Raw genomic sequence first — 20761 nt, 5'->3', positions numbered from 1 at the left:
AGGTAACACCCTGTCCACACACCAGCAAAGGCAATGGGCTGGAACTTCACTTCTTTCTTGGATCTGATCAATTCACAAAGGCCTTGGCAACCTTCTAGAGCCACTCCTTCTGTGGCAGATTGTTTGCAAAGGTGGTTACAATAACTGTCCTGTCAGGCAGAGTAACAGTTCCTCCCCTCCCATCAAGAGCATGCATCTAGGGTGGCTCTGTGACTTACACTGACCAAGCGGAAGTGACATCACACACCTTCCAAGCCTTACAAGCCCTGTGGCTTCTGCTCTTGCTCCTTCAAGCTGCTCTGGCCATCTTCTAAAGGATCCCCCCTCGGAGTTCCCATCGCGGCTCAGTGGTTAACCAATCCGACTAGGAACCATGAGGCTGTGAGTTGGATCCCTGGCCTCGCTCAGTGGGTTAAGGATCTGGCATTGCTGTGAGCTGTGGTGTAGGTCGCGGACGTGGCTCGGATCCTGCGTTGCTTTGGCTCCGGCGTTGGCTGGCGGCTGAAGCTCCAATTAGACCCCTGGCCTGGGAACCTCCATATGCCACGGGAGTGGCCCTAGAAAAGGCAAAAAGACAAAAAATAAAAATAAAAAAGTAAAAAAAATAAATAAATAAAGGAGCACCCCTCTAGAGCCCTTAATGAGAGGCCCTGAGACCCGTATTGACCATGTCTTTGGTTTTCTGTATCTGGTGCTCTGACGTCTAGGGCTCGCCGACCCCGAGGGACTGCCCACTCAGGGCTCTCCAGTTCCTACAGAGAGATGGGTAGCAATATTCCCATGAGTGTGGCTTTCATACACAACACAATACAACCCAAGGTCCATGCCCCAATCACCTCCTTTATTGGGGTCTCCGACTCTGGGCCACTTTCTACCTGTCTTCATTGCCCTAGACAACTAGGGACAGTCCTCAGGCCCAGAGTCTGCTGAAATTATTCAAGTTCACCGATCCTAAACCTGCACACCCTGCCCCACCCGTTCCTTGCCATGGAAACCACAATAAAGGCTCCTGCCCACATTTGCCCTTCTCCCTCTGCAGTTTGCCCTTCTCCCTCCCTTGACTCTAGTGCTTCCCCATGTGCATACACAGTAATGGCTTCTTCTCCTGGGATTTGTGAGTAAAACAGACTCTCTTTTCAATGACAACCATCTCCTGATATGGAGATAGACAGATATTGGCCTCACCGTACCAGAATATCAATAAAACCTATACTTTAAAACAAAACCAGAGTTCCCATTGTGACGCAGCAGAAATGAATCTGACTAGTATCCATGGGGATATGGGTTCGATCCCTGGCCTAGCTCAGTGGGTTAAGGATCTGGCGTTGCCGTGAGCTGTGGTGTAGGTTGCAGATATGGCTCAGATCTGGTGTTGCTGTGGCTGCGGTGCAGGCAGGCAGCTATAGCTCTGTTTCGACTCCTAGCCTGGGAACTTCCATATTCCTCAGTTGTGGCCTTCAAAAGACAACAACAACAACAACAACAACAAAGGATCCAAAATGCAAAATGTCCTGCATGGACTAGATGTGTTGCCAGAACCACTCCAGGTCTTTGCTCAAAACTCTCCAATAGGAGTTCCCCTTGTGGCTCAGTGGGTTAAGAATCCAACATGGTGTCCATGAGGAAGTGGTTCAATCCTTGGCCTCCGTCAGTGAGTTAAGGATCCAGTGTTGTTGCAAGGTGGGGCATAGGTTGCAGATGCAGCTCAGATCCTGTGTTGCTGTGGCTGTGGTGTAGGCCGGCAGCTGTAGCTCAGTAGCTCCAATTTGACCCTTACCCCAGGAACTTCCATATGCTGTAGGTATGAACCTAGAAAGTTAAAAAAAAGAAGAAAAAAACAAAAACAAACAAAAAAAAAAACCCATCCAATCCCCACTGTTAGCAGGAGTGAACATAAATCTTTAAAAGTCCAGAAATAAGAAAGGAAGCTACACACACACAGACCCCAGGACTTCCTGGGTGGCTTAGTGGTGAAGGATCCAGCATTGCCACTGCTGTGGTGCAGGTTCCAGGCGCAAGTTTGATCCCTGGCGCTGGAACTTCTGCCTGCCATGGGCTTGGCAACAAAACAAAACAAAACTGAACCAAAAAGCAAACCAAAAAACCCCAGATGGAACCCAAGATGGCGACGAATCTGCCCTTTAACAGACCCTGAGTCTCACTATACGCATACTTTGCTACACTAGTGTTTGAAGACCGTGACGGAAACCACCCACCTTGGCCAGGCACGATCACAAGCCCAAGACAGCAGCCTGCACGAGTTGTCTCACAACAGGAGGCCCCGCGAGACACGTGGCGCTGCCCCGAAGGCGGACAGGGAGGATGTGGGCGGGGCCGGTAGGAGGGAGGAGACGCCCAGCCTCCCAGAATCCTCTGCGCTGGGATCCACCTGCGCAGACCAAGTACCTGCCGAGCGAAATGACTGGCCAGAGACAACCCGAAACTAACCCCATGACCATGGAACAGGAGACCGCGAGCGGCATGGCAGTCTTTTTCCTGGGTTCCTTCACCCTGCAGCTCTCCGCCCAGGCGCCCCTTCCCGATAAAGTCTCTTGCTTTGTCCACACCTGTGTCTCCTCCAATTCATTTCCAAGTGTTACCAGGCCCTGGAAGGGGTCCCCCTTCCTGCAATATTAGCATATTAAATGACACATCTACCTGCGGCTGGGCCCAGACATCAAAGACCAATAAAGGATAAAAAGAGGTGGCACCCCACTCCCTCAGAAAAAGCCCTGCCCCTCCCCACATTAGATTCAAGCAGATGCCCCGCCATCAATAGCCTCACTCTTCCTCCCTTTGCCTTTACCCCTTAAAATTAAATCGCTCTTGCCAAGTGGGCAAGAAATTGATCTGTGAACTTTGTTCTGCTTCTCCATCCTTTGATCACTGAATAAAGCTTGTGTCCATCTCAGCTCGGTTTCATTATTCACCTGCTGAAAGGAAAAAGACCCACCTTCCCTCCTCCCTCCCCGCCCCCAGCCCCCAGGCAGAGAGCCTGAGGCAGGTTAGCCCCCACCCCACCCCCAGCAGGGTCCATATGACTTAGTTTGGTAACATGTTCTGTAATATCTTTGCTTATTCGGTTTCCCCAGAACCCTGATTTTTCTTTGCAAGGCACCAGTTCGCTACTCTAAGCTAGCACCTACCTGACAGTGGACGGACCTATTAAACAAAAGTCAAATCACGCCACTCCTCCGCCTGGACCACCATCACTCCTCATGCTGCTCAGACTCAGTGCTTCCCACACTCCTGCCTCTCAGGGCTCCTGGCGGCTCCCTGAACACAGCACGTGCACCGCTGCCTGAGTTTTGCACTCTCCTTCCACTGGGACCTGCTCACCTCGGGGATCCACATGTCGGCTCCCTTGGGTGTTTGCTCATCGTCATCTGGCGATGTGCTCACCCGGCACCTGCTGCCCCATTTCCTTCCTTTGTCCTTCTCCATCGCCCACTGACAGACTACAGATTTCCTTGTCCAGATCGGCACCCTCTCTCCATCATTACACAAAAGCCCCAAAGGCAGCATTCCCGCTGCTTGTACTCCCAGAGCCTGGGCCAGTGTGTGTTGCAGGTATTCAATTAATCTACTAAGTGACTGAGTAAATAGAGACATGCGGTGCTCCTGAGACCTGAGCCTCCTTGCTTTTCCTCCGTGTTGTTTCCTGTGACTGCCCTGTAAGCAGCCTTCTCAGTCTCGTGTAGGGGCAGCTGCCCCAGGCATCACCCACACCGTTAGAGTTCAGCCCAAACTATGCATCGCTGACAGAGCTCCAGCCCACGATGCCTTCACAGGAAACAGACCTCTAGCTAAAGACTGTGGGGAAGTTAGGAAGACCAAATGTTTCATCAATCCGTCACCCTAAACATCTTTGTTCTTTCGCCAAGGTTCCTTTCTAGGCAGCCCCCACTTATTCATTCAGGGTCCTTCCAGGGAGCCTTGTCTGTCCCCCATCCCAGACTCAGTAGGTGTCCCACCGAGACCCTAGGCTTCCCCCCAGGGTGGCACTGACCACGCTGTCTGCGCTTCTGCTTCCTGCACTGGCCTATAAGCCATCTGAAGACAGAGGCAGTAACCCCAGCGCTGTCCTGGCACACAGTCCACATTTTTCTTTTTCTTTTTAGGGCCACACCAGCAGCATATGGAAGTTCCCAGGCTAGGGGTTGAGTCGGAGCTACAGCTGCTGGCCTACACCACAGCCACAACAATGCAGGACCTGAGCCACATCTATGAACTACACCTCAGCGTGGGGGCAATGCCGGATCCTTAACCCATTGATCGAGGCCAGGGATCGAACCTGAGTCCTCATGGATACTAGTTGGGTTCATTATCGCTGAGCCACAGGGAGAACTCTGCACAGGCCACATTTAATAAATGTTCATTGAACAGATGAATGGATATGTGAGCAAATGAAGCAAAAGAAGAACTTTGGGATCTAAAGCAGACGGATGGAAAGAGAGATGGATGTTCAGAGTTATGAAATCCCCCCTCCTGAGCCCAGGGTTCTGTCTGACATTCAGAACTAACAGGTGTCCATTAGACAAAGCTTTCCAAGGGAAGAAATTTCACAATCTCCCGCCTTCCTCTCTCTGGCCACAAAGGCTGTTTATTCAGACACCAAATTAAGAAATAGATGAGTAGACAAATTGCATCGCCAGGGCTTGATCTGTGCTGTTGTTTCCCTGAGGCTAATGTTTCCACGGGATACAGTTGAGGTCATCTCCTCCCTCTGCCCTTGAATTCCTCTCTTCCCCCAAGAGGCAGGACCAGGGGCTTCAATCCAGTGCAAAAAAAAAAAAAAAATCTCATGAGATACATAAAATCCTAAAGAACCAAGGAGCCAAGGAAAGCAGTTTGTTTTTACCTGCAGCATTTTGAAATTTACCAATGAGTTTTTTTGTTTTTTGGGTTTAATTGTACTGACACCAAAGAAATGGGAGGGCTGCCCCCTAAAGGGGCAGTTGAGCAGAATGAGTCTCTTGGAATGGCTGTAATTATGTTGTCGGCCTTCTCTCCCTCTCTGCTAGTGACAGCATGTGCTCAGCGAGCTGTTCCCTGGTGAGCAGGTTCTGTGTTCCTCTTTCTCTGGATTTGCAGCTGCATTGCAGGGGCAGCTACAAATAACCCAAATCCAGGCCAGGCTGCACCCTGATGTGGAAGTTAGACCCTCTGGGCTACAGAGCCTGAGGCAGGACCGCCCTAATGAGTCTGCAGTCATTACAGCACAGGCCCTTCTGGGAGATTGCAAAGAACAGAAACCTCCAGACAATCGGGACATTTAGGAAACACAGGCTGTCCCCATTTGTCCATTTGTTGGCATTTTCTCCTGGAAAACGTATCCACAGGACAAATGTCTAAAGTCTCTGAAGAAAAAAAAAATTGCTACACGTGCTCTGGAGATGACAAATAAAATCACTGAAGCGTGTTGTTTTCAGGTGGGCTTGTGGTAATTAAGCAGCGTGGCAGGGATCTGGGCTGCTTTTGGGAGGACGGAGACAGGAGGAAAATGCCAGGGGCCGTCAGTCTGCTGCACAGCTGTAAACACGCTAAGAGAGACAGACAGGCCAAGCTGACATCTGCCAGGGAACAATTAGCTGCCACCAAGCCCCGAGCCTCTGCTCAGCACTCTGCAGGGTGTGAGATGTTTCCAGATGTCTTTGCGTTTTAACACAGCCTCTTCTTAACACACATCAGGAAGACAGTAGCCTGGGGTACACGCTGTTAAAAAGGAACCACCTGATTGCCAAGTTCAGCTTAGCCCAGGGACAGCAAGGACCACTTCCAAGGTGCTCTGGGCCAACAGGAGTAGGATCGTGGAACCCGTCATATTAGACTCACCGAATTCCGTAAAACTCTATGAGGTGGGGGCACATTAAGCCTTTTTAAAGAACAAGGAAACTGATGCTCAGGCTGGGGAGGGAGCTGCATCCCATGGTGGAGAGAGCTGGGCAAGCAGAGGTCAGCCAGGTTGTGCTGGTGACAATGGGAATGCCAGCGTTCACTTGCTGTCTCGCCTCTCTCCAGGCTGTGTGCAGCATCCAGGGCCAGTCCCTGGGCAGGGAGGCCTGCGCACAGGGGGCTGGCAGGATGTTCTTCTAGGGGACACAGGCTGACTCCTGGATTCCCCACATAGCCCACCTGCCACCAGGTAACTGGGGCCTGGACATGTGATTTCAACCACTGACCCTACCACCCTGGGCGAGTCACGTGACACCCCCACCAAATGGCAGTGATCTTGACCCCAGCGTGAGGATGTGTCCCCTCGTGGCTGAGTGGTCAGGAGAGTTAGTGATGGTCCATGGACACTACTTGGCCCATCGTGGGGGCCCCATCAAAGTGCGCGGGGGAAGGCGGGTAATGAAATGAGTTCCAAAACCTCTTTTGTGCCATACGCGTCTCCAGGGCTGCAGTGAAGAGATGGGAACTATTAGCTGCTCATAAGGAAGCAGTCACACTGACCTGATCGCTGAGAGAGTGGGCAGGATGGTCCCTGAGCTTAGAGACACTGCATCCTCAGAGTGAGGCCCACGGAACAGCAGGAGCGCCATCCCGGCCCCAGCCCCTATCTGCTGAACCAGAATCGGCACGTTAACAAGAGCCGCAGGGGAAGGGGTGCATGTTGGAGTCTGAAGGGCACCCGGAGGCCAGCACTTGAATTCTGGATTTGAATCCTGATTGGGCCGGATCTTACTAAGTCACAAGCTGAAGCCACAGCCACTAAGTAGCTCAAAATGCTCCCAAGAGAGGCGACCATCACTGCGGAACTCAGCAAGGTGTCTTTCCTTCCTCTTCTGAAAGGCTTTGCGGTGGCTCAGCTACATCTGCAGGGCTCCTCTTTCTAAACAACAGGCCAGGAGCTGGCCGGGCTGTGCCGCTGCAGGCCAAGGGCAAGGTTAACTCGCTCAGGTGTAAGTGGAGCCCAGAGAGGACAGCTTGCTCCAGGAAGGGGAGGAGACGAAGGAGTACAATGGGATCAGGAGCTCGCAACTCAAGACCCAAGACGGAAGGGCACCCCTAAGTTCCTGAATGCCCCCACCTTCTGCCACCTCTGTCCTGCCTGGATGTCTAGGCAGGAGATCCAGCCAGGACAGAGCCAATCCAGCCCGCTCTTCTCTGGGAGACCAGCAGTGCCCCCAGGGAGCTCTGTAAGAACAGCAGTGCTATTTACCCAGTGTGAGAGGGCAGGTACTTAGCATCTCTGGGCCACCAGTCTGCGCTGCAACAGGTATGATGAGGATTAAATGAGATCAGGAATATGTCTGCTTTGCAGCAGGAACGCAACAATGTAATCGCAACCCTGGCTTGACCCCTGGTCTCTTTGTCCACAGGGAGTTCCAAACACTCATGTCCCAAGTGGGAACTTGGTGTCCTCCAAGGATGTCACCCTCCTCCCTCCCACCTCTAGGTCTGAGGAACTTCATCCCTGTTTATTGAAGAATTAACCGTTCTGTGCTCTTTCTGCCCATCCTGGACATGGCTCCATCAATTTTGCTCCCTTCTTCGTGTGTGTCATCTGGGACTCCAAATACTGATCTATCTCCATCCTAAAAATATGTCCACCCTCAAATGCCATCGCCCTTCTCTTTTTAACCATCAGACTTCGGAAAATGATGAGCTGCAGTTCTTGCAGCCGCTTATCTCAAAAGCCCGGGGTGAGCCCCTGTCACCACCCAGCAATGTCTCCTGGTGGCACCTCCTCCTGCTGCCACCGCACCCTCAGATATATCGTCCTGGTAACTGGAACTTTCGGGACGGCCCCTCGGCCCTCTTGTCTATCAAGTCATCTGCAACATTTAAGCCGCTGAGATTTCCCTCCTTAGAAATCTTTCTCAAGGTCTGGATAGTTTAGAAATGCACACTGCAGGGGGGAGGGAGGGGGCGGGAGGCTTGATATCTGCGATTTGCTTTAAATCACTTCAGCCAACCAAGAAAGGGAGAGAGAAAAAAAAAAAAAGAGGAAATAGAAGAAGCAAATATGGAAAAATCTCGACAATTCTTTAGTTCAAGGAGAACATATGGGGATTCCCTGTAGACAATCGGAGCAGGTGACCTTTCTCATTATGATTTAAAATATTTGCTCTTTGCTGGACCTCCTCCTCACACATCCTTCCTGGCTCTGTTGCTTCTCTTTTTCCACCTCCTCTCTTAAAAACAAGGGTTTTCCAAGGTCTTTGCTCACTTCTTCTGCGTCAAGACTCAAGGTGCAGGACGTGTCCTCTGCTTTCCTGAGCTCTCTGCCAAGATGCCCTGACTCTACAGCTTCGGTCATGGCTTTTCTCCAAACTCCACCCTCATATGTATTTTTTTTTTTAAATTGTAATTTTTTTTTTTTTTTTGTCTTTTTGTCTTTTTGCTATTTCTTTGGCCACTCCCGCGGCATATGGAGGTTCCCAGGCTAGGGGTCTAATCAGAGCTGTGGCCACCAGCCTACGCCAGAGCCACAGCAACGCAGGATCCGAGCCGCATCTGCGACCTACACCACAGCTCACGGCAACGCCGGATCGTTAACCCACTGAACAAGGGCAGGGATCGAACCCTCAACCTCATGGTTCCTAGTCGGATTCGTTAACCACTGCGCCATGACGGGAACTCCAAATTGTAATATTTAAATATGTATCTACATATATATTAAATGTATATATGTAGAGAGAGACTAACACAACAAAACTCACGTACCCTCCACCCCACTATAACCAGTGCTGGCATTTTAGCATAGTCCCTTCATATTTTTAGGATCCACATGTTACAAATGTAGTTGAGGACGATAACACCCTCACGGCCTCTCAGACTCTCCCGGACCCAACTCTTTTCCCTTTCTCCTCGGGGGACACCCCTGTTCTGAACTCAGTGTGTATCTCTAGACCATGTTTATACTCTGACTCTAGAAGCCTGTGTCTACAATCTATAGAATTATTTTTTAAATTAATTCATTAATTATTTATGTTTGCTTTTTTGGGGGGGGCCACATCCTTGGCATATGGAAGTTCCCAGGCTAGGGGTCAAATTGGTGTGGCAGCTGCTGGCCTACACCACAGCCACAGCAATGCCAGATAGCCACGTCTGCGACCTACACCATAGCTCAGAGCAACACTGGATCCCTGAGCTGCTGAGTGAGGCCAGGGATCGAACCTGTATAACTCATGGATACTAGTCGGATTCATTTCCATTGCATCACAACGGGAACTCCCTATTTTTTAAATTTACATAAAGTAATTTCACTATATGTGTCTGTAACCTTTTTCACTCCACACTGTGCTTTTCAGAGTGACTCTTAGTGATACATGAAGATCTAGTTCATGCATCTTGAACACTACAGAGTATTTTGGTAGAGCACACATAGCACAATGTTTCTCCTTATTCCCCTGTGGATGGATAGCTTGGCTGTTTCCTGCACAAACAGTGAGGCAGCGACGGTCCTTTGCAGGTCCCTTTGAGTACATATGCACAAATGTGTGCTTTCATCTGTGCATCACCTACCGATGTCCCTTTAACACCTTACTGGGCTTGTCTGCTTTTCTTATTGCCTCCCTCACCCCCAAGCAGAGAGTACATTCATTTCACTTCTATGCCATTAGCACATCATACCTAACTCATAATGGATTAACACGGAGGGAGAGAGGGCAGGAGGAGGGAAGGAAGGAAAGAAGGGAGGGAGGGAGGCCATAGAACTTTCCAACATCAAGGTCAGGATCAAAGGACTAGGCAGCCAATAGCATTATTTTGTGGAAATCCAGGTATGAAGTTGGTAGTGAGGAGTCCAGGAGGCATTTTAATATGATTTACATGCCTGGGATCAGAAAACACACTCTCAGCATGCTTTTTACTCCGGTAGAAAAATAGAGGCCCTGACTATATTTTGTACTGGTACTTAAACAGGCTTCTGACAAAAACCAAAGACTACTTTGTGTAGTTTTCCAGATAAAGTGAAACTACATTATCTTAAGCCAGCTGACCATATACAAAGATGAAACTTTGTCAATGTTAAAAATAAAATAGCCACTTACCTCAGTAGCAGAATGAGTTTACTCTGGAATACCCAGAGGAATTGCAGTTTGGGAAATGCAATCTATGGCAGACCATAGCAAATCCAAAGAACAAGGAAGAGAGCTTGCTTTTACAGAGCAAGGGGGAGTTGGGAGGGGCTGCTCTCTGAAGAGCATTTCATTGGAGGAAACAGAAAGTTCAAGGCGGTGACAGCCTCTCATTGGCTGGGCTGTTGCTGGGCCAGAAGAAAATCTTCCTTCTTGCTGGGGTAATAGAGACATCTTCCTGTCCTGGATTGTAAAGTAAGCTGCAATGACTGTGTGTGCATGAGAGCTCTCCAATCAGGGCTTCCTGAGCCCTTTTTCTTTTTCTTCTTTTTTTGGGCCACGCCTGCAGCATATGGAAGTTCCCAGGCTAGGGGTCAAACTGGAGCTGCTGCTGCCAGCCTATGCCACAGACACCTTGGATCTGAGCCGAATCTGTAAACTACACCGCAGGTCATAGCAATGCTGGATCCTTAAACCACTGAGCGAGGCCAATGATTGAACTGGCATCCCCATGGACACTATGTTGGGTTCTCTACCTGCTGAGCCACAACTGAAACTCCAAAGGCCTTTTTTTTTTTTTTTTTTTTTTTAATGTTTGAACTTTTTTTTTTTTTAATCTAAACTTGCAGGAAGATAATATGAAGCTCAGGCACACATGATGACAAAGGAATGTTACTCTTGAATCATCCACAATGTGCTCTGTACAGCTAAATGCAAATTTGAGAAGGTTCCAAAACCCTGGGTTGCAAATACAGAGAGAAACACAGTATAGAGGCCCCAGTGTCAGGGCTGAACTCCAGCCTCACATTTTGCCCCATTGCCCACATTTTCATGATGGTGATGTTTATTTGAGTTTCCAGAGGCATCCAAAAAAAAAAAAAAAAAAAATCAACAGAATTTGGGCTCTGGCTGCAGACTGGGAAGTTGTTTTGGTCAGAGAGACATCTGGTGGCTTTTGAGATAAACCACACTGTCCTGCCAAAAGTCAGGTCTCTTTTCCCATGCACAGAGAGGAAGCCCAGCTTCTGCTAAGGAGATACCCAGCATCACCTTAGCAGGAAGGAGTGGCCCGGAGGGTACACAGCAGTGGGGGCTTTGGGGCCAGAGCCTGCCCAGGCTCCATCTCCTTGGAGTCAACTTGACTGTTGCAATGGGGCAGGGATGCGAATAGCTCTTGAAGCCACTGTGAGGACTAGCTGAGCAAGAGTGATGGACCCAACCGCAAAATCCACAGTATTTGAATGTTGTCTGTCTCCTGACAACCAGATCACAAAAGGTCCGTCCAGGGGTCCCTATAGTACCTCTGTGCTCTGATGGCCACAGAGGTCAGGAAGCTGGGTCCCCCACGGGAAGGCAGGCCTTGCTCCCTCAGCACCCCATGTGGTCTACCCACAAAGGACACCCCTCCATGAGATCATGTCCACGGGGTTTCCTTTTGGGGGGTGGTACTACGGCAGCCCTTTTTCCCCCTTTATAAATTTCTGCATGCATAAATTTTTGCTATAAGCAGTTTCATGCTTGTACTAAGAAGAAATCATCCCCATTTTTTTCCTTTTCAGAGAATAAAATGTCAATTTTCCATCAGTTCTTGTTTTCCTCTTAGCCCTTGGATGATTTTCCATTAGTTTATCTTTTATAAATTTTTCATCTTCAACAGAATAAAGGAGACTTGGGGATTTCTCAGCGTTAGTGTTTTCACATCCTACCCTATAATTTCGGCCATCGTCATTGTCTTTACACAAAGGAACAAGGCAGACAAGCAGATGGCTCCCTCTGGAAGGAACCCAAACAGTGGCGCTCAGGTCCCTGCCTGAGTTAAGGCTGAAAATGAAGGAAGAAGGGTGGTTTCATTCCAACCAGCTCCACAGTACTTTCCAACCCCAACTCAGCTCTCCCACGTGTGATCTGAAAGGGAAATTGAGTGTTAGCTTAGAGCACTTCCTTCTAAATGCACTTCCTACCCTTCTGCAGATGCAATGAAAAAATGTTATATGAAAATAAAACTTTTTTGGGGTCTTTTTTTAGGGTTGCACCCGTGACATATGGAGATTCCCAGGCTAGGGGTCAAATGGGAGCTGTAGCCACTGGCCTATGCCACAGCCACAGCAATGCCAGATCCAAGCCTCATCTGCAACCTACACCACAGCTCACACCAACGCTGGATCCGTAACCCACTGAGAGAGGCCAGAGATTGAACCTGCGTCCTCATGGATGCTGGTCAGATTCGTTTCCCCTGAGTCACAATGGGAACGCCAAATAAAACTTTTTTAACTCAAGAATTTTATACACTTTGGGGAATTTACTGGCTGAAATATAGGCACAAATTTTTTAAAGCAAAAAAAAAAAAATCCTTCTGTAATTCAAATAATCTTTTCCTAATTCATCAATTTGGCTGATTTTGGCTTATGCTAGATTTCCTTAAAATAAAGACCACGTTTATTAATCTTGGTTCCACAGCGAACCAGCAAGCCAATCTGGGGACCTATTTTTTTTTAAATTAATTAATTTATTTATTTTATGTCTTTTTGCCATTTCTTGGGCCGCTCCTGCGGCACATGGAGGTTCCCAGGCTAGGGGTCAAATTGGAGCTGTAGCTGCCAGCCTACACCAGAGCCACAGCAACGCAAGATCTGAGCCGCGTCTGCGACCTACACCACAGCTCACGGCAATGCCGGATCATTAACCCACTGAGCAAGGGCAGGGATTGAACCCGCAACCTCATGGTTCCTAGTCGGATTTGTTAACCACTGCGCCACGATGGGAACTCCGGGGACCTATTTTTTGATATGCCAACTTCCAGGTGCCATTTAGGAAAAACAGAAAAACCAGAATGATTACATTCACTTAGCTAATAGGTGTCCTATCCCAATTCTTTGTTAAGACTGAAAAGTTATCAGGAATGGACAGATGGCATGATTTATTCTGGTGCATGTGGGATCCTGTGAGGGGAATTTGCTCAAGTTTTAGAAAGTATCTATTTTCTAAAGAAATGGACTCCCTTCCTGAGGTGGTATCGACCCTCTCTCTACAGCAGGATGTGTATACAACATGAAATTCCCACAGCTGGGCATCCAGAAAAGGAGTCCAGCTTGCCTGTATCACGCGGAGCCTCCACGACTCTACAGAGAGGTGTTGGTATCAGGATGTGACAAGGGAAAGGCTCTCAGTCTGATGAAAGATTATGTCACCAGCACGTCTGTGGAACCTACGCTTAGGGCACAGATCTAAGCAATACAGTCTGTGCTGGTGACAGCTGCAAACTATATATTTCCCTTTTAAGGCAGGTGACCACATGTCCCAGTTTGCCTGGGTGGTCCTAGTTTAGGCCAGTTGCCCTGGCATAATTATCAAGAGCACCACTTTTCACTCTTTTATTTTTTTTTTTCTTTTTACGGCCATACCTGCGGCATATGGAAGTTCCTGGGCCAGGAGTGGAACTGGAGCTGCAGCTGCAGGCCTACACCACAGCCACGGCAGCACTGGATTGGAGCCACATCTGCAAGCTGTGCCACGGCTTGTGGCAACAGAAGACCCTTAACTCACTGAATGAGGCCAGGGATAGAACCTGCATCCTCACAAAGACAGTATTGGGTCCTTAACATACTGAGCCACAGTGGGAACTCCTTAATAGCACCTCTTTTCACTTACAAGTATCCTGAATGGGATGACGAATTACACCGTCACCTCACCTTCAGATGCAGCTCATTTAGGGCCCCCCACCCTACCTCCAAGACGCCTGCAGGGCCTTCCCAGCAGAGCCCTTTGGTCCAGACTTTTCCTCTCCTCCTCCCACCTGATGCCTTCAGGGCCAAGGATCCCAAAACACAGCCCTCCCAATTAAAATCTGTGCACTTGGGGAGTTCCCACTGTGCTCAGTGGAAAAGAATCCAATCAGTATCCTTGAGGATGCGGATTCGATCCCTGGCCTGGCTCAGTGGGTTAAGGATCTGGTGTTGCCAGGAGCTGGGGTGTAGGTCCCAGATGTGGCTTGGATCCCGCATGGCTGTGGCTGTGGCTGTGGTGTAGGCCGGCAGCTGTAGCTCCCATTCAACCCCTAGCCTGGAAACTTCCATATGCCATGGGGGCAGGTCTAAAAAAGAAAGTGTGCATTTGAGAACAGCCTCCTGTAGATAATCACCCTCACCCAGGAAAATGCATCTGATAGAATCGCCCAGGTCTGGGTCCAAACCTGCGGGACAGACACCCTGACGGGGTGCTTTCTAGAGCTTTCCCCACACAGTCCTAGGGTAGGTATCGGGGAGAGGGGCTCACACTGGGTCAGGATGACCCACCAGAGGGCTCTGGCCACCCTCATGGCCTCCGCCGTGAAAACCCCATCCTTCTCTGCCCCCGAAAAGGCACCACAACAAGCCAGCACCTCAAGGTTCTCACCAAAGACAGCGCTGTACCGGCCCCCACATGCTTCTCCCTCCAACAGAGCCCGCCAAAGGCAGATTTTTAGATGAATAAAAAAAAGAAACTTTATTCTAGTGTAGCATGGAACGTTTTCGAAGTAGGAATTCTTCTTTTGTGACCCCCCCAAAAAAAATCCCCTTACACTTTGAACATCTAAAAGGTTATTTTCTGTACAATTATATAAATAGTTTTATGTCTGGATAAACCTGGCATTTATGGTCCTAAAAGCTTTCCAAAAAGATCAATGCAATTAGATTCTTTAGACAACGATTAGCTTAGTTAGAGAACACGAAATATTCCCCAAGCACAGCCAGGATAAAAGAGAGGACAAGAGGGGTGACACAGGGCAGGAGGGGGCTGGGGACGAGAGGGAAGGCGGAAAACAGTAAAAGAGAACCGAACGCTGCACATGGACTTTAGAGGATGAGACCCAGCAAACACGAAATTACGAGCCAATGGAAAAGAACCATCCAAACGGGAGGTGACATGACCTCGTGAGTCAGCAAATACACCACCTGGCAGACTTGCTCCTCCAGGAGCAAGGGCCTTGTCCTTGTTTATTCCTATCAAGTGAAATACTCAAGGTTAGAGCCAAGGTAGAGAAACAACTTCAGGGCCAACAGACAGGAATTCAGATCCCTGTTCTGGCATGCACACAGGCTGTGTGATCCTGGGTGGGATTCCTAGCCTCTCTGAGCCTGTGTCCCACTTGTGGACATTATCTGCTTTGCTGGTTTTTCGGGGGAAGAGTAGAAGTAACTTACAAAAAGTGCTTACACCCCCCTGGAAAATAACTACAATAAATAACTAACATGAGTTTGTGTAGGTGACAAGGGCTTCACCTTGGGGACTTGGAACAGGCTCTGCTCTGGCTATTCTAAGATTCTGAGAATAGAGGCTACCATGGGCCCCTTTCCTGTCCCATGGATGTGGTGTAACCACGAAGGCCAGTGAAAATTAGAAACAGACCTTGCCTTGGGAGCCTGTGGTCACCCCTTTCCCAAGGCCCCAGCTCAGTGGGTAGAAGTGGAAGCGGCAGAGGACGAGGGTTTCCTCTGTCTTCTGCGGGTCTGGTCTCCTCGGAGCTGCACAACATTGGGCATCACCTCCACGCTGACCCGTGGGTCACACAGCAGCCCATGTCACTGAAGCCCCTGAAGCCAGGAAAGCAGGTTCCTGCACCGCATTGCTCCCAGGCCCACCCGGACCCCACAGGAAGCTGAATTTCTCCACTTTGGGGCTCCGAGACCTCACTTCAGTCGGGCGGCGACAATCAGCCACAGCGTGGCGTTCTGTGGGGTGAGAAGCCACGGCTCCACGGAGAAGCAGAAAGCGCTCGCCTCCCTGGGAGGGGAAGCGCGGCAGACCGGCTGGCGCGCGTGTGCGCGAGGAGTTCAGGCAGGAGAGGCCCCCGAGAGCAGCAGCGGGGACGTGAGGACGTCAGCCCTGCCTTCCGGGGACGGGGTGCCACACGCCCGGTATCAGGGACGGAAAAATAAGAGACGGCGCCAACAGGAAAGAGTGGGTGCACTTGAGGTAAATGGTGGTCTCAGATACGCGATGCACGCTGGTGTCATCAAAAACAGCCCGACCCTGAGGGTTTTTAATAAGTTCCAGGGAACGGCTAAGTCGGTCGTGATGAGATGCAGGCATCCCACGGCTAATGCACAGGGCTGCGGGGAGGGCTGGCTGTCCCTCCTCTTCTCGAGGCCATCGAGGTGTCCGACGAGCCCACGGTCCACGTGCCGCAGGGGGGCCGACCGAGAATGTCCAGGGAGTGGAAGCGCCGGGCTGCAGAAGGGCTTTGCCTGTTGGGCTGCAGCCTCAGCCACGGAGAGCCTGCGGCTTTCAGATGCACTGCTCCTCGTCCCGGTCGTTCAGGAGCAGAGACCACTTGTCCCCCCTGTCGTCGGCCGCAATGCTGTGCCGGGACAGCTTGTCGGACTTGAGCGAGGACAGCGACACCTGGCTGATGTAGCTGACCTGGTCCCAGGGCGCCGCCCGGGGTGGGTCGCGCCGCCGGTCGTCCATGCCCACGTGCACGCTGACCTGGGACGCGCTCAGGGGCCTCATGCGGCCCTGCGCCTGCGCCTCATACCGGGCCAGGTCTGGCTTCTTATAGCTGCAAAGCAAGAAGCCAGGAGCTTCTAAGCCATTCTGGAGACACAGCCTTTTTTTTCCCCCCCTTTAAAAGCCCAGTGAAGGCCTCTCATCGCGTCTTTAACAAGATGCAGTATCAGAGCCTCCAGGGTTTTAAAGGAAAGACCACTGACCTCCTAAAGCTCAGGTAAAGGTTGCCTGATTTAGAAACTGCCTATCCAGACACCCAGCACACAGCAGGCTGTTATTCACTTTTGTTAAATAAAAACATGAATAAATAATATCTTTTTTTTTTTTTTTTTTTCGTGGCACGTGGGCGTTGAACCTGTATCACAGTTGCAGCCTTTGCCACAGCTGTGTCAATGCTGGATCCCTCACCTGTGCCACAAGGGAAACTTCTAAACATACTTTTAAAAACAGGAAAAATGGTAACAAATAGGGATCCTATGTCTATATATTTGGATAAACAGTCCTCATGCAGAATAGTTGGAACAACCAGCATGCAGTGACTAAGGGCAAATAAAACCATTACACAAACACACGCTGGTTCTGCCCTGGCCTGTCCCTCTGGTCGGCGACACAGTGCACACCCACTATTGCCCAGACCGGCCTCGTGCTCAGTGCCCCCTGCCCGCCGCCAGGACTCACCACTTGAGCTGCAGTGACGAGAGGACCACGGACACGGAGGAGGCCGCCATGGCCGCTGAGCCCATCCACGGCTGCAGCACGATGCCGATGGGCATGAAGACACCTGGCCAAGGGGAGGACGACACTCAGGCCGCAGCCTTGGGCAGAGAGTAGGGAGGGCCCAGGCTCCCTGCCCATAGAAGCTCTCCTCCCCGGGGCAGCTCAGCAGCCCCGGGGCCGGGTCGTGACCACAGGCCCCGGCCTGAGGTTGGCCATCTCAGAGCTATTGAGAGGACGGGGTCCCCACCAGCCCTGATAGTCCTGGACTGTCCACACGTGGCATCACCTGTTTTGGGGAAGCTCCAGGGGAGCAGGGCATGTTCCAGGGAGCCACAGGCCAGGGGTGGGCCAGCTGTGCTGAGGCCCCTCAGACTGTGTGAGCCCTGGGATGACCGTGGTCTCCGTCTACACAACTGCCCTCCCTCACGGGCATCAGAGCACCTTGATAAAGAGCCCAGAGACTCCAGGCCACGTATGAGCAAAGGTCTGTGGCAGAGACACAAGCACAGGAAGGAGCCAGCTCTGGGGCAGGGAGGACACCTGCCCGAGCCAGGCTGCGGTGGACACGGTAACCCACCACACGAGGAAACACTGACTGCTTGGGCACAACAGGCGAGCCTGGGGGGAAGGCCATGTTTAAAAATCGGTCTTTGCCCATGTGGGAGCCTTCCTTGCAGAAGTGTCTGCAACCTTTAAGGAGGCATTAGGAAGCAGAAAACATCCATCTCTTTCCATGATTGTTTCTGAGTCAGGGTGAAACCTGGGCAGGATTAATTTTTACGATAAGGTTATGAAACATCAATCCTTATGCCTAACATGTAGCAAACGCTCCATAACTGTTTTCTTTCTTTCTTTTTTTTTTAAATTTTTTAGGGCTGCACCTGTGGCATGTGGAGGTTCCCAGGCTAGGGGTCCAATTGGAGCTACAGATGCCGGCCTACATCAGAACCACAGCAACGCAGGATCCAAGCCGTGTCTGCAACCTACACCACAGTTCATGGCAATGCTGCATCCTTAACCCACTGAGCGAGGCCAGGAAAAGTGTATCCTCATAGATACTAGCTGGATTCTTAACCCGCTAAGCCACAACGGGAACTCCCCCCGTAAATGATAATCATGACAATTTTCCAGAAAATAGGAAATAGGATGGGGTATCTTGGCCAGCTATTCAGAGAGGCCAGGAGTGAGTGGAGGCTTGGGTCCCCTCTGCAGTTTCTTGTTTACCTTTAGAGACTAACAAAGCAGGTCATAATAAGATCAAGTCTTTCTACAAGGCTTCTGGCCACAGCTGGGGTCAGAGCACAGGGGCAGGAGGGCCCACCTGCGGCGATGGGTATCCCGACCAGGTTGTAGATGAGCGCCAGGACCAGGTTAAGGCGTATTCTCCGGACGGTCCTCTTGGAGAGGTGAATGCTGGCCACCACGTCGAGCAAGTCATTCTGCAGGAGAGGCGCACGCGGTGAGTCGGGAGCTCTGTCCCTCAGCCCTCACCACCCCGCCTTGGACAAGGGGAGGGGAGACGCAGCCCAGCTCACTCGGATGAGGACGACGTCAGCCGCCTCGATGGCCACGTCCGTGCCCGTCCCGATGGCGACGCCCATGTCGGCCTGGGCCAGGGCCGGGGAGTCGTTAACCCCGTCACCCACCATGGCGACCCTCTTCCCCTCGTTCTGGAGCTGCTGGACCTTAGCCACCTTGTGAGAAGGCAGCACCTCTGCAAAGACTTTGTTGATGCCAACCTGAAAGGCAAGGAAAACAGGAGTCCGCAAATAAATAAATAGGCAGTAACACCTGGTATTGGCGAAGGGCGGGAACAGGAGCAGAAACCCACAAGCCATGCGGCCTCCCCCTCCCCTCAGCCTCCAGGTCCCGTCACCAAGCCCTGCAGATTCCAGGTCTCCTCTGCTCCCGTCCCAAATCCCCACCATGGTTAGGGACCCTCGCCGGCCTCCTGCCCACATCCCCGCCTCTCGATGCTCGTCTCCAAATGCCGTCCCAGTGATCTTTCCAAAACAGTCGTCATTTGGCCCTGTTACTCCTCTGCTCAAAGTCCTCCAGTGGATCCCACCTCCCTTAGGACCCTAGCTGAATTCCTCCATGTGGCTCCTGAGGTTCCTGTGGAAGGGGAGACCTGACCTGCTTTGCCCGTGCCCGGCTCCCTGCCTGGCCCTGGCGGGCCGACGCTGCCTCTCTAACCCGCCTCCACTTGGCACCTGCAAGCAGTGCTCATGCTGTCTGCTCTGTCCTGCAAAGGTCACCTTTCCTTTCTGCAGCATCCCCTCTTCATCTGCCCACTCCTGACTCAGGCCTCCTCTCCCCTGGAAGGGATCTCCAGGCCCTGCAGGCTGACGGGGGCCACTGGCAGGGTCCACACATCCCAATGCTTCTGTGGGATCACCCAGCACTCAGTGTATACTTGCTCCCCAGGCCACCCTCCCCACAGGATCATGTGCTCCAGGCCCTCCTTGCTTCTCTCTGTGGCCTGTCCATCACAGGGGTGGTGTTTAGTAAGTGCCTACTGAATGCATCAACAAATTTTAACTAGAGCAGGGGGTACTTTAGCAAGGATGGCTAAGAGAGGCGTGCTGCTCCCCTCCTAAAAAAGCAATTCATTTTCAAAAGCAAACAGCTTTACACACATTTCGAAAGGGGTGGTATATAGTTTTCAGGAGTTTGCACTGGAGCCAGCCCCACATGACGGGACACGTCAGCAGGCATGCAACCGTGCTGCCCTCATGGACCAAACTCAGAACCAAGGTCCACAGGAGAACCAGTCTCTTATCTGATGCAGAGTGAGAAGAGCTGGGCCAGCAAAACACGCCCTTAATATAAAGGCAACAGAGTTGCTTATTTCAGCCCTCAAATCTTTTTATCCTCATTGTAGAGAACTGGAAATAGAGAAAGTTACAGCTGCTTTTCTGGGGCTGCAGTCAGCTGTGCCTGCACAAATGACGACACCCAGACCCCAGGGATGTGATCTCTGCAGCAGTGGCAAGGTGGTCCCCTGTGAGCTGTACACGACTGGGAGGAGAGCAGAGCAGGTGGAGGGAAAAGCCTCCCCCTAAGCAGGGGTGGGGGTGCGGGGAGCCAGAGCAAAGCTGAGCGCTGGGTGCACTGGTGCTTATTTATCTTCCTCAAACTGTTTCTGCCAGCTTGAAATTGCTCATAACTTCGGAATTGAAAGACACCCCCAGCCCCGGGCCCCGGCCTGTACCTGGGTGGCAATGGCTCTGGCTGTCTTGTGGTTGTCTCCCGTGATCAGAACCACATCGATGCCCATGCTCTTCAGTGTGTGCACGGCCAGGGCGGCCTCCTGCTTGACTGCATCCGCGATGGCGAGCATCCCACAGAGCACACCTGCAGGAGACACCCGCAGGTGAACCCAGAGCAGAGCCCTGGACAGCTGGAGGAGCAAGTGAGCCTGCGCAACTGAGAGCAGTTTTCCTAACATCAAGCTACACGCAAAAATCAAAACACCAAATTATATAATGGAATGTGGTTTTGGTTTTGTTGTTTAAAATGTATATACA

At 51.1% G+C, this 20761-nt stretch overlaps 2 protein-coding genes across 16 annotated transcripts in view; both read right to left on the bottom strand.

Moving 5' to 3' along the window:
* CKAP2 (cytoskeleton associated protein 2) overlaps positions 1–20761 on the bottom strand; it is a 327617-nt gene that overhangs the window by 122571 nt on the left and 184285 nt on the right. Inside the window, exon 8 of the transcript XR_014819359.1 lies at positions 13386–13448. The gene's annotated coding sequence lies outside the window, so the exon portion shown is untranslated. The remainder of the gene's footprint in view (positions 1–13385; positions 13449–20761) is intronic.
* Positions 14484–20761, bottom strand: part of ATP7B (ATPase copper transporting beta) — a 65246-nt gene continuing 58968 nt past the window's right edge. For all 15 annotated transcript variants that reach the window (XR_014819345.1, XM_084981579.1, XM_084981580.1 and 12 more), the window contains 5 exons: positions 20446–20588; positions 18767–18970; positions 18553–18670; positions 17193–17295; positions 14484–16566 (listed from right to left, as the gene is read on the bottom strand). Coding sequence is in view for 14 of the 15 variants with exons in the window: in XM_084981579.1 (XP_084837705.1) it covers positions 16293–16566; positions 17193–17295; positions 18553–18670; positions 18767–18970; positions 20446–20588 (842 nt within the window). In the remaining variant the exon portion in view is untranslated. The remainder of the gene's footprint in view (positions 16567–17192; positions 17296–18552; positions 18671–18766; positions 18971–20445; positions 20589–20761) is intronic.

The sequence above is a fragment of the Sus scrofa genome, chromosome 11 (assembly GCF_054392235.1).
Source record: "Sus scrofa isolate SSC_HxYL_T2T_F1_AM1 chromosome 11, Sscrofa_HxYL_maternal_Yorkshire_Landrace_v2.0, whole genome shotgun sequence".
Taxonomy (NCBI): domain Eukaryota; kingdom Metazoa; phylum Chordata; class Mammalia; order Artiodactyla; family Suidae; genus Sus; species Sus scrofa.
This window is presented reverse-complemented; position numbering and strand designations above follow the sequence as displayed.